This window comes from Centropristis striata, chromosome 19, assembly GCF_030273125.1.
Source record: "Centropristis striata isolate RG_2023a ecotype Rhode Island chromosome 19, C.striata_1.0, whole genome shotgun sequence".
NCBI classification, from domain to species: domain Eukaryota; kingdom Metazoa; phylum Chordata; class Actinopteri; order Perciformes; family Serranidae; genus Centropristis; species Centropristis striata.
In genome coordinates this window covers 7,571,472-7,584,532 of record NC_081535.1, presented here as the reverse complement: position 1 = coordinate 7,584,532, position 13,061 = coordinate 7,571,472, and the positions used below count along the sequence as shown (strand labels likewise).

Here is a 13,061-nt window from a genome sequence, read left to right as displayed (position 1 = left end):
ATTTATAAGTGAAACCAAGCAGTATATTAATTCTATTAAAGACTCTACTAATTTGAAAGCTGCTAAAACTCTGAATATTTGTAATTTTTATAATATTTTTGTATGACAACCTCTTTATGATTTATTGAAACCCCCTGGCGACGTTCTGATGTATTTTTTTGTATTACACCCCACCCAACTGCCTTAATAAAGTTTATTTAAAAAAATAAAAAAAAAATAAAAAAAAAGTTGTCAAATTCTAAAAATAATAAGTCACAATAATTGAGCCTACTCCATTTTAGTCTCAACCAAGGTACACAAAACAATTTAGTCATTATAAACTTATATAACATTATAAACTAAGCTTTTTAAGACTGGAAAACTACACTCTATTTGCCTTCGACACTTCTTGGACCTCATCAGCTTCCGTTACTTCTGAGGGTAACACGCATGCGCACAGACAGCACCATACCACATTCCCCGCTTCTCGTCGCAGGAAGGCAAACATCCAGGAGGCAGCCAGCTCATTTATGCCTTCTCCACGACCGTCTGAAGAAAAATACCTGGATTTATCTTTTCAATATTTGCGTGGAGTAACAATCTGAACGTGAAGCTGCATTAAATCCCCGTGAGTATCGGTTTATAAGTGATTCCTCATTGTTTGAATGGAGGGCCCCTCCGTGGCAGCACAGCCAATTTGTCAACAGCATCAGTGCATTTAAAGCAGACGGCTGCACGAGCACACTGTTATTAGCTCTCGTGTTAAACCAGAGGGTTTAAGGTTCAGGTGTTATTGTCGGGATAGAAACCTACATGTTGGAATATATATATACAGTATGATGCTAGCTACTGTCAAGTTAAACTCACCAGCGAAGGGATTCCGTGTCGCCCTTTGTCTAATATTTCTTCTTTTCAAATGTATTGCATTTAAACACGAATTAACGTTAACGTAAATGTAAGTGACACCAGCTAGCGCTTCTTATTGTCTTAGCTGACGGTATAAAATGTTGCTAATTAGTCATTTTACCCTTAACAATGCCAGTTAACGTAAGCTAGCTGGTTGCTAGCTGAAAAAGCTAAATTTACAGTAAACGCTCTGCTAAAATAATAGATAGATAGATAGATAGATAGATAGATAGATATACTTTATTTATCCCAAGCTGGGAAATTACTTTTTCTTTTTTTTTTTTTTGATAGATAGATTAATAGATTAATAATAGATTAGAAACTATTAATAATAAATAATATTAATTCCATAATAAAATAAAAAGCAGCCACACGGTTTATGTCTTTTTAACATCTAAAAACTAGAAAGTAGAGTCAACTACAACATTTAATGAGAATTACAGTATAATTTCCCGTGGTTGCATAGTTCTGAATTGTCATAAATGAAGTGTCATAGTTTATACAGTTAGTATTTCAATTGCTACCGTTAGTTGCAGGTAAATCTGCTGTTACAGTAATTTATTTAAAAAGAGTAAAAATTAAAAAACACTTACATTTAATTAAATTATGCATCACCTGGAGAAATCCGTGTTACACGTTAAATCCTTACAAAGAGTTACAAATAGTTACTGTAATAACACATTTTGTAAACGTGAAAGTAACAGCACTTACTAACTTAACGTTATAAAGACTAATATTTTTAATTTAAAAAAACATTATGTATGCACACTGGCAAATATCTAATATTATAGTTATATAAACATACATTATTTCATCGATAAACATGTATATATTAATTAACAAACAATCTTGGGATATCATTTTTTTTGGGTAAATTATTAATGCAAAGTTTTGGCACATACAGACACATACAATACAAGAAAGTCAGAAAAAAACAAACAGAAAAAAATAACATAAAAATAAACAAACAGATAAAACAGAACAGAAACAACAGACAGACAGACACCACTTAATCATTAATGTAAAAAGAAAATATACACAAAAACACGTCGGTCCAACAAAATGCCCCTGAATGTCCGTTCATATGAAAAGGGCCAGAGATTGAGTCCAGGAGGCCCGAGCCAGAGGGGAACAGCAAAGTCTCATAACATGGATGTATATCAAGAAAAACAGCAAATAACTAATTAAAAAAAAAAAAAACAACAACTAAAAAAGAGCAGTGCATTCAGGTCCCAGTTTGAGGTCTATCTTCTCTAATGTATACAATAAAAAGGCCCCAGATCTTTTTAAACCTATCTTGGGCATAATTAATTAAACCCCCATTACATAAATTGTGAAATAATGTTATTAGCAACAATAAAAATGAATTGAGTAATTTGCATTTACAAAATCTTAATGTTAAACACATATACACAAATTATATTCTCTACACTTTAATAAAAAAACAGTTTTCAACACCCATATTGGTGCTGGAAATCTTTGAAAACACGTGAATTTTGGTGGTGTTTTCATGATTTGAAAAGTGTTGGGATTTTATATAATGTGCTAAAAAACGTCTTGAAATGTAGGTTATATGGCATGTCAAGTTCACTTACAAACAGGTGACACAATTTCTAACATTAAACTGCACTTTAATGCCTTGCCCTGCTGTAGAATGCTATCACAAAACAATTTTGGTTGTTCATAGGACATTAACACCTAATTCATGTGATGATGATGTAACATAATCAGTATACTCTATACACTGTATATAAATTCGTAATTTAACATAGCAGGAAATGCAGTTGCATGATGATTTAATTCTTGACTTATTTCAACACTGTTTCTTCTGTTTCAGGATCGTGCTCAATAGATGCTAATTTCATCACCATGGCAACAGAAGATAAGAAACCAGAGACCGACACAAAACCTCCAGTTGTTCCATCAGCATCTGCCAGTCAAAGCAAGGTTTGAATCTCTTAAATATCAGTTTCCTGCAGCGCTTTTTGACAAATAAATGTTTACTCATTTGTCACACATCAGGGGGAGATTTTTAAAATGTCAAATTTTGTTTTCTTTCACAGTCTGCGCCTGCAAAGCCAAACTACAGCCTGAAATTCACATTAGCGGGCCACACTAAAGCTGTCTCCTCCGTCAAATTCAGTCCGAGTGGAGAATGGCTCGCCAGCTCATGTGAGTTCTTTTCTTTTTCCATTTTCTCTGTCACGTTTCCTTGAAACCCCCGTGAGACCACGGTAAATTAGGGCTGCAAAAATGATTGTTTTCATCAACTGCCAACTGGTTTCTTGATGAATCATTTAGTCTATGAAATAGAACACAAGGCCAATTTATTTTCTTCTGATTGATCAATCAACATAACAGCGAATACATATTTCTTTTGTCTTCACAGCTGCTGATAAACTCATCAAAATCTGGGGAGCGTATGACGGCAAGTTTGAGAAAACCATATCTGGACACAAACTTGTGAGTTAAACAGATTTTAATCTTTACTGCTGCAGTGTTTCAGCTTTTTGTTTCTGTTTTGATAGATTGATTGTATTTGGCACAAGATTTTGTCCATGCAAAGTGGTTGTAGCATGAGAAAGATAGTTATGAATTGCTACTGATTATGTGCTTTTGAATGCGAGTATCAGATATCATAATGTAATGAGTCGTGGTTTCCAGTACTTACTTTTCTTACATTGTTTCCATCCTTGCTGCCACTATCGGAGCTCTGAGTGCTGTGTTATTCTCCATGAATCTGCAGGGTATATCTGACGTGGCCTGGTCCTCTGACTCCAACCTCCTGGTGTCTGCATCGGATGACAAAACCCTGAAGATCTGGGATGTCAGCTCGGTAAGAGAGCAGAATGATTGATTTTGCATTAAATTGTCTCAAAAGAATAGAAGAAGAATACACTTATGTTGTATATATTGTTGAGATTTGTACTTGCATTGTGGGAGACGCTGACTGCAATGACTTCAGTGGTGGCAAAGACAACATCTCCCATGATTCCACACTACTGGGTAGAGCCCAACCGATATGCGATTTTTAAGGCCGGAAGGAAATCCATAGATAACTGATATGGCGGTCGATATAGTCATTTTAGAGCTGGAATGAAAACTGACCTTTTTTGTGATATTTTTACTACTTTTTTAAATATAACCAGAGAGCTAATTTCTCAATTATAAAACATTATACAAAACAATGTTTTACATTGTCAGCCAATTCTATAACAGTAACTCAGAAAATAAAGAATAAATATGAATAAAATTAATGGTTAAATAAACATCATTATTGTTCAATATCAGTCAATTGCTGACAAGTAAAAAAAAAAAAAGAATAAAAAATGAATAGCTGACGGAATTTCTTAGTCATGTCGAGCAACATTTTCTGCATTATATATTATGTAAAAAAGTTATCATATCACATATCAGACAGCATATACATCGATACTGATAGTCCAGTATCGGCTTATAATATCAGTCAACCCGTATATCTGTCGGGCTCTACTACTGGGTCCCGTTGGTGGTGGTAAAGCCTCTCTAAACTGGTTTGCCAGCTGCCAATAAACAAAGCTAAAAACAGGGAGTGAGATTTGTTTTTTTCATCCAAAATATTTCCATATTGGTGCAGATTTAGTTAGTTTTTAGAACTTTCCAGTAAAACAACAACATTCACTGTGTGCTCAGTTTCTCTGCAGAGCATCTGCGATTCAGTGCAGGGAAGTATATAATTAATTTAGGATATCGACATTCTCCCCGCTGTCATAATGACAAATGTCGGTTCAACTTAATTGCATAAAATCAGTTTAGGATCAGACTTTCAATACCAGAAATTGATCCGACCCTACAAGCTACTGGCGTGTCACCGAACACCGTCTTTTGTTACTGTTTTGATTGAGAGACCCCATAGTGGCAAAAAGTTACTTATTGTGTGTTTGATGTGAGTCGTTGTATCACAGGCAGTACATTCAGACCATACTACCTTGCTGCAGCAGTGGCTGACGGTGTCTTGTAGCTAGAGAGACCGATATATCGGCCGATATTTGCGTTTTTTACTTGTATCAGCATTGGCTGTACAGTACAGGCCAAAAGTTTGGACACACCTTCTCATTCAATGCATTTCCTTTATTTTCATGACTATTTACATTGTAGATTCATCAAAACTATTAATGAACACATGTGGAATTATGTACTTAACAAAAAGTGTGAAATAACTGAAAACATGTCTTATATTCTAGTAAGCAAAGGGTGGTTACTTTGAGGAATCTAAAATACAAGACATGTTTTCAGTTATTTCACACTTTTTTGTTAAGTACATAATTCCATATGTGTTCATTCATAGTTTTGATGCCTTCAGTGAGAATCTACAATGTAAATAGTCATGAAAATAAAGAAAAACGCATTGAATGAGAAGGTGTGTGTCCAAACTTTTGGCCTGTACTGTACGTGCTGCTGATACCGGAAAAAAGAAAAATACATCAAATATGTGGATCATCTGAGGCGCCACCACCTCGAGGCCTAGAACAACATACACATTGTTTGCTATCCAACTGTTAATATGTTTTGTTTGTTTTGTTAATAAATGTTTCTTTTTTGTTTAAATTGAGACTTGTGTAACATTTGTTATCATTGTGTCATTTTTATCATGTAAATGGAGGGAGAAAAGGCAATATCGGCTTCAAGAATCGGCCCAAAAAATCGGCAGCACATATCGGGGATCGGTTAAGACTGATGTCAAAATAATCGGCATCGGCATTAAAAAACCCACTACTTGTAGCATTACACATTCATTAAGTATGAAGATGAAATCCATATACACCCTTTAAATGGCTTCTGAAGTATTGTTTTAATCACAATAACAACTGCAGTTACTCCCAGTGTTAAAAAGCTGAAGGTAGTCTAATACATCTTGTGTTTTGAGCGAGAAGTAATTTTTCCGATTTGTTACCAGCAAGAACGTGACATTTCAACTTCCTTTTTCTCTCATGTAGGGGAAATGCTTAAAAACTCTAAAAGGTCACAGCAACTACGTCTTCTGCTGCAACTTCAACCCCCAGTCCAATCTTATCGTGTCAGGATCGGTGAGTATGAAGCTGCTGGCATAAACCGAGCAGTAAATGGAGAGCAGATGTTAGACCTTTGCTGAAACAGTCACTTTGAGAATTCTAAACATGTCTCTGTGAGCTTTTGTAGAAAATAAAACTGGATTTTTTTTTTGCTGTTGCTTCCAGTTTGATGAGAGTGTACGGATATGGGATGTGAAAACCGGGAAGTGTTTGAAAACATTGCCGGCTCATTCTGACCCGGTCTCAGCTGTGAGTAATGCTTTTGAAATTCTTAACAGTACAATCTTAGTAATGAGTAATGAGGAACACTAATGTGGTGATCTGTCTCGGTTTGCAGGTTCATTTCAACAGAGACGGCTCCCTGATTGTGTCCAGTAGCTACGACGGCCTCTGGTGAGAACAAACTCTATTATTACTGTTTTATTTGGGTTTTTTTTACATCCATTTGTCCAGATCACTAGTTCACATTCACTAATCATGTTGCACTCAGCTATAGAAATAAGAAAATATCAAGCCGTGGTCCTCATTAGCAGATTATTGCTCAGCCAGTGCAAGAAGTCAACAGTTTTATTTAATAAAGGCCATTATTTAAGGTTTCATAGCGGCTTGAATAAAAATATGTAGGATTGGTGCCTCTGTCACATACATGTAGATGTTTCACACTAATTATACTTTGACAAATGGATAATAATTTATGCAGATTGTAGTCTAACCGTCTGAAGCCCAAGCAGTTTTTTGTCAAACACCTACAGTGGCAGAAAACATATGTGAACCACTTGAAATTACCTAATTTTCTGCATTAATTTGTCATAAATTGTGATCTGATCTGCATCTAAGTCCCAAGTTTAGACAAACACAATGTGCTTAACCTAATTCATTGAACACAGCCATGAAACATTCATAGTGCTGGTGGAAAAAGTAAGTAAACCCTTCAGCTAATGACTCCATTAAGAGCTAATTGGAGTCAGGAGTTGGCAAAACTGGGGTCCAATCAATGAAATGACATTTGAGTAAACACTAAAACATTTTGAGTTCGCTATTGACAAGAAGAATCAGCTGATGTGAACCGTGCCTGGAAAATAAGAACTCAATCGATCAAAAATAGTTGATTTTAACAAGACTGGACGGGCACGTCCAACTGGTAGGAGGCCCCGAGGAAGACCCAGAACACGGCGGAGGGATTATATCCCTCACCTGGCCTGGGAACGCCTCGGGGTCCCCCAGGAGGAGCTGGACTTGTGGCTGGGGAGAGGAACGTCTGGAGTGCCCTGCTTAGCCTACTGCCCCCGCGACCCGGCCCTGGATAGGCGGAGGAAAATGGATGGATGGATGGATGGACGGACGGGGTTTCAAAGTAATCTCAAAGACTTTAGGTATTCACCAGTCAGACGGAGCCTTGACGGAATCACTGGAACTGGTTAACAACTCTGTTCACGAGTCTACCATACACAGAAGATAGAACAGACATGGCGTCTGGCTGTGTTGTGGCTCTCAGACAGACACAGTTCAGTTATCATGAGCCTGTTAAAAGAAAAACAAGCTCGTCTGGTTCGCCTGGCGACTCCCCACAGTACATATTTGTGTTTCTGAACTCCATCCAGAGGAAGTCTTTCTTCCATGAAGGAATAAATGTTCTGCTTCACATTTCTCATAGCCTTTATACACTGCTGTCAGTAGTTTTTGAAATGCTGATTTTATGGCAGTCAACATAACGTGAACATGTCTAACTAAACTGTTTAGTTAGGCGGTTTTTCTATGTATTTTATGGCTTAGCATGAATGCAAAAGTCAGATGTGTTGTAGCACTAGCTAAAATGGGTAGCAGATGTGGATTAGTTGCATCTCTGCTGATACAGCTGTGTCCACTTTTTCACATGCATTTGTCTTAATATCTTACCAAACGTCTTCATAACCAATCACTTTTTATTTTTTCTATTCCTAGCCGAATCTGGGACACAGCATCAGGCCAGTGTTTAAAGACACTCATTGGTAAGATTACCCAGAATGTGTTCTGCTTTCAGGCCTTTAATCGAGGCATCATGAAATGTTTGAAAAGGTCAAGATATTTAGACACTTTATTAGGGATTTAGATACTACCGTGAGCTGATGCTGCTCTTGTTTTTGTGTTTGTTAGATGATGACAACCCTCCTGTGTCGTTTGTGAAGTTTTCCCCCAACGGGAAATACATCCTGGCTGCTACACTGGACAAGTGAGTATTACAGACCTGCAGCACTGTGCTCATTATGCTGTTTAGGACTTTCACCAGCAGATGGCAGTAGAACACTATCATAACATTTTATCAGCTGCAGTTAGATCTTATCGTCACACTGTTAAAATAATCGCCCAAGTCATTTTTTGTCTTTGGCATCAGATAAGAACCCAGAAAAGGATAGCTAGAGGGAGATTGTTTAGTTATCAGTTTAGTTTATCAGTGTTTTATTGTTGACACTAGTATTGGTAGCACTTTATTTTGAAGGTGTCTACATAAGAGTGACATCAGCGTGTCAGAAACATGACATGGGATGTGTCATGAACATTAATGACACTTTGAAGTAACGTGATCGTAACGTTATCATGAGCATAATTAATGCTCATGATACTTGTCATGTCATGTTTCTGACAGGCTTGTGTCACTCTTATGTAGACACCTTCAAAATAAAGTGCTACCATATCTTGCTTATGTCACAAAGGCATGTTAAAAAATTGCCTAAGTCATTTATTTCTCTTAAGTTACATAATATACACACAGTGTTATTACTATGCCAATAGCCATCCTTTGTTACATCCTTTTTGAGTGAAATGATCAATAAATGTCATATGTTACACTTTTGGTGAAGTTTTTTGTGTTCCTGCAAAACTTGGAAAAAACGAGTTAGGCGATTATTTTACCAGGGTGACATTATGAACATTAGGTTATGATTCAATTATTATTGGTTTTAGATTGTTGTTTTAACACAGTTTTTTAATAGATCATTGTTGTATTTGTGTTTAATTTCCAGCACGCTGAAGCTGTGGGACTACAGCAAAGGAAAGGTAACATCAATCGACAACTCACTTTAAATTATTTTGCTCTTTTATTCTGAAAGTCATCCTGCATGTTCTTTGCTTCTGCTTTTCAGTTTATTAAGATATTATTTGATGTATTTAATCTCTTAGGAGTTCTTTAAACAGATCCAGTTATGTTTGATGATAACACAATTCTTGTTTACCTGTAAATACTTTAACACGTCTGCTGCTGATGGTTATAATTTCAACTGTGTGATACAGATAATTAACTTGTCATTGTTTTGCCAACATTTCAGTGCTTGAAAACATACACCGGCCACAAAAATGAGAAGTACTGCATATTTGCAAATTTCTCTGTCACCGGTGGAAAGGTAAGAATTCTTGTTTCTACCAGCACATACGAGTATTTACAGTTGATCTTTGATGTAACACACAGGATTTCTGTGGTGTTTTTAAACCCTTTATTAAGGATAAGCCATTCCTGATATTTAATGTCTCACCCTTATATTTAATTTGTTTATATTTTACACTCTTTTCTTTTAATCGTTTTTTCATCCATTTTTCTTTTGAGAATAGTAGACAGAAAACATCCAAAATAAACATTATGTTGTATGATTTAAAGTCAGCATTCTATTGCAGAGTGAAGTACTGCAAATGTAGTCTAAACCTTGTTATCACAGGCATTGTTAGAAAGCTCCCACTCTCCTGCACAATATTATGATTTAGAGGTTCTGTATCGTTGTTGCTATGAATTAGATTCAAAATTTGTCTTCAAATAGTCATTTCCATTAAGAATGTATGAAATCTTTAAAGACCGTTTTCTCAAAATTCAATTTTCTCATGCTCTGAGCCATAAACCTCAACTTCAGCTTCTCTTCCAGACAAAACAACAGTTTTGTTCCTAACTATATTCTGAAGGTTTTTTCAGAGATGTTTGTTTATAGATCAGTTATATCCTGATTTATATAACATTGTGTTCCTTAAAAGCCATGAAAAACAAATTTGTCATGTTCTTGACAGTATTTTTGTGATTTATGGAATGATTAAAGAGGATATTTCAATTTTTTCCTTCTTAAAAAAACGTTTTTTCTGTCGTGGAAATATATGCAAATTAGCATTTCAGAAAACTTATAATGCAGAAAAATATTGTCTTAATGTGAATAACAAACTGGGGAAGTTCCATGGTGAAATCTGTAAGTTTAATAAAAAAACTCACCCTACTCACCTGTAGTGTCTCTCCTTAAATGAGCGACATGTGCAGCTAAATGTAACTGAGTGTCTGCTCTCTTGCAGTGGATCGTGTCGGGCTCCGAGGACAACATGGTTTATATCTGGAACCTGCAGACGAAGGAGATTGTGCAGAAACTCCAGGGCCACACAGGTACAGGAGACACATATTGTCTTTTTAGGCAAACAACAGTTTGTCCTTATTCAATATCAGCTGTCTTTTAGTATGTTTATTGACTTTTAGGACATATACTACAGGCCAAAAGTTTGGAAGCAAATTAAATGTTCTGATCACAATGGTTTTCTTAAAAACCAGTATGGATTCTTTGGATTTTTGGATGTGTTTACTGCATGATCAGACTTTACCTTTATTGAATTGAACCATTTTCCTCCATTGACCTTTAGGTATAAATTGATGTTAGCAGACCATTGCTGAATAAATGTGTTAACAAAAGAAAAAAAGGGCTTAGTTTTAGGGTTGAGAAGTCACAACTTCATTGCAAAAGTAAAAAACAAATCACAGCTTGCATTATTCGCTTTACCTCTTTGGCTTTTGAGAGTTTGGATACAAAAATCCCAATAAATCTCAACTGTGTTCATATCTCTGACAAACTACCACAGAAATGGCTGAATTGAAGCAGCTGTACAGATTTATATATTAAGGAAAGAAGGATACATAAAGTCTAAGCAATAAAAACCTAAAGACCTGATAATTATTGTAAAACGTGTTCTAATAAGTGACTCTTTATATAATAACTACCTTTATTTTGTTGCAAAGTATAGCATTGAAACAATCTTTTTTCTGTACAAATTTGATCTTGCTTCCAAACTTTTGGCCTGTAGTGTCTTTTTATCATGTGTGACTAAACTGTATTCTGGATATGTCGTTTCCTTTCCAGACGTCGTCATCTCGACCGCCTGCCACCCGACAGAGAACATCATCGCATCCGCAGCTTTAGAAAACGACAAAACCATCAAGCTATGGAGAAGCGACTGCTAAACCCCTTTGGATCTTTTGGCCATTCATATTTCCTTTTTTTTTTATTTTTTCATTTTTTTGGGTATATTTTGTTGTAAGAAAGAGGACTTTTTTTCTAACAGAGAGCTCCTGCGGGATGCAGAGGGCTTTCAGGTAGTGAAATTCAGCAAGGAGAACCAAACGAGACACATGAGCCACATCACAGAATCAGCCTACAGCAGTCAGTCAGTCCTGCAGCCGACGTGTTCCCCTCACGTGTCTGTTAACGTGCCACTTTTTCGTTGTCTCCGCAGGGAACGTTTGTTATACATTACAACAATGTTCACACTCTGTTCTGGTGATTCAGTATTTCAGACACATTAACTCTGATGTCACAGCTTGCCACACGTGCATTTCTGGTACAATAAATATAACGCTTATTTGGCCTTTCTATGATTTCTTTTGCCTTCTTAATTTGTCTGTAACTGTGTAGTGTCGTCTAAATTACTTCAAGATGGAGAGGTGACTTTGACATAAAATGAAGGTATAAAAAAAAAAAGACCGTATGGTTGTATTCACCATTATTAGTGGGTTTTTTTTTCTCTAATCCTAATACCAGATCCTTAATATGTGCTGTGTGCCATAAAAGGATATTTTAAGTTTGTTTGTCCGATTAAGACAACAAACTAGGATTTGGAAGCATGTAAACAAAGTCAAATACTTGAAGAAAAAGTGCTGTATGAAGTCACAGATATTAGTTTGACAGTTACAAAAAAAAAAAAATCCAAATGTTATTAATTCTTTTTAGGATTGATTCAAGTCCCTCCTGTTTAACATTTTACAACGGTGACCAAATGCAGTTATTTTGTGTTCTAGTATTTGTACATATTACATTGACGTATTGTGATTTCATTACTTTAGCTGCCTTTGTTTTTTATGGTCTCTTCTGCTTGATTAGCTCCTACTGTAGTTCTGCACACGAAGCCAGCAGCAGCATCTGTTCTCTGTAGTTAACCTGGATTTTTGTGGAATACATGTTTGCATTTGACAGCTATAACCTGCAACTTAATAAAACCAGTTTTTGTATGTTTCATGTTACAGAGTCGTGAGTGAATGTTTATGTGCATCTTTCACACAAGAATCAAGCGACATTAGTCAAGCTCACTTTGAGTTTTTTAAAAAAAAACTCCACTTGTCCAGATCACTAGTTCACATTCACTAATCATGTTGCACTCAGCTATAGAAATAAGAAAATGTCAAGCCGTGGTCCTCATTAGCAGATTATTGCTCAGCCAGTGCAAGAAGTCAGCAGTTTTATTTAATAAAGGCCATTATTTAAGGTTTCATAGCGGCTTGAATAAAAATGTGTAGGATTGGTGCCTCTGTCACATACATGTAGATGTCTCACACTAATTATACTTTGACAAATGGATAATTTATGCAGATTGTAGTCTAACCGTCTGAAGCCCAAGCAGTTATTTGTCAAACACCTACAGTGGCAGAAAACATATGTGAACCACTTGAAATTACCAAATTTTCTGCATTAATTTGTCATAAATTGTGATCTGATCTGCATCTAAGTCCCAAGTTTAGACAAACACAATGTGCTTAACCTAATTTATTGAACACAGCCATGAAACATTCATAGTGCTGGTGGAAAAAGTAAGTAAACCCTTCAGCTAATGACTCCATTAAGAGCTAATTGGAGTCAGGAGTTGGCAAAACTGGGGTCCAATCAATGAAATGACATTTGAGTAAACACTAAACACTAAAACACACAAGAATCAAGCAGCATTAGTCAAGCTCACTTTGAGTTTTTTTAATAACCTTTTTTTCTGTCCATGAAAGATAGAACATCAGAGAACAACCCACAAAGAACAGATGACAAAATTCCATCTCCTTAAAAATCGACAAAAATATAATGAAAGACATTC

At 36.0% G+C, this 13,061-nt stretch overlaps 1 protein-coding gene across 1 annotated transcript; it reads left to right on the top strand.

The window, feature by feature from the left end:
• The first annotated feature begins 447 nt into the window (after positions 1 to 447).
• Positions 448 to 12,225, top strand: wdr5 (WD repeat domain 5). Its single transcript, XM_059358244.1, has 14 exons — positions 448 to 607; positions 2,723 to 2,832; positions 2,949 to 3,057; positions 3,275 to 3,348; positions 3,632 to 3,721; positions 5,862 to 5,951; positions 6,102 to 6,185; positions 6,274 to 6,329; positions 7,878 to 7,924; positions 8,070 to 8,145; positions 8,936 to 8,969; positions 9,239 to 9,313; positions 10,236 to 10,323; positions 11,069 to 12,225. Exons 2-14 carry the CDS (start codon positions 2,755 to 2,757, stop codon positions 11,167 to 11,169), a joined length of 1,002 nt encoding a protein of 333 aa, XP_059214227.1. The 5' UTR covers positions 448 to 607; positions 2,723 to 2,754; the 3' UTR covers positions 11,170 to 12,225.
• The last annotated feature ends 836 nt before the right edge of the window (positions 12,226 to 13,061 follow it).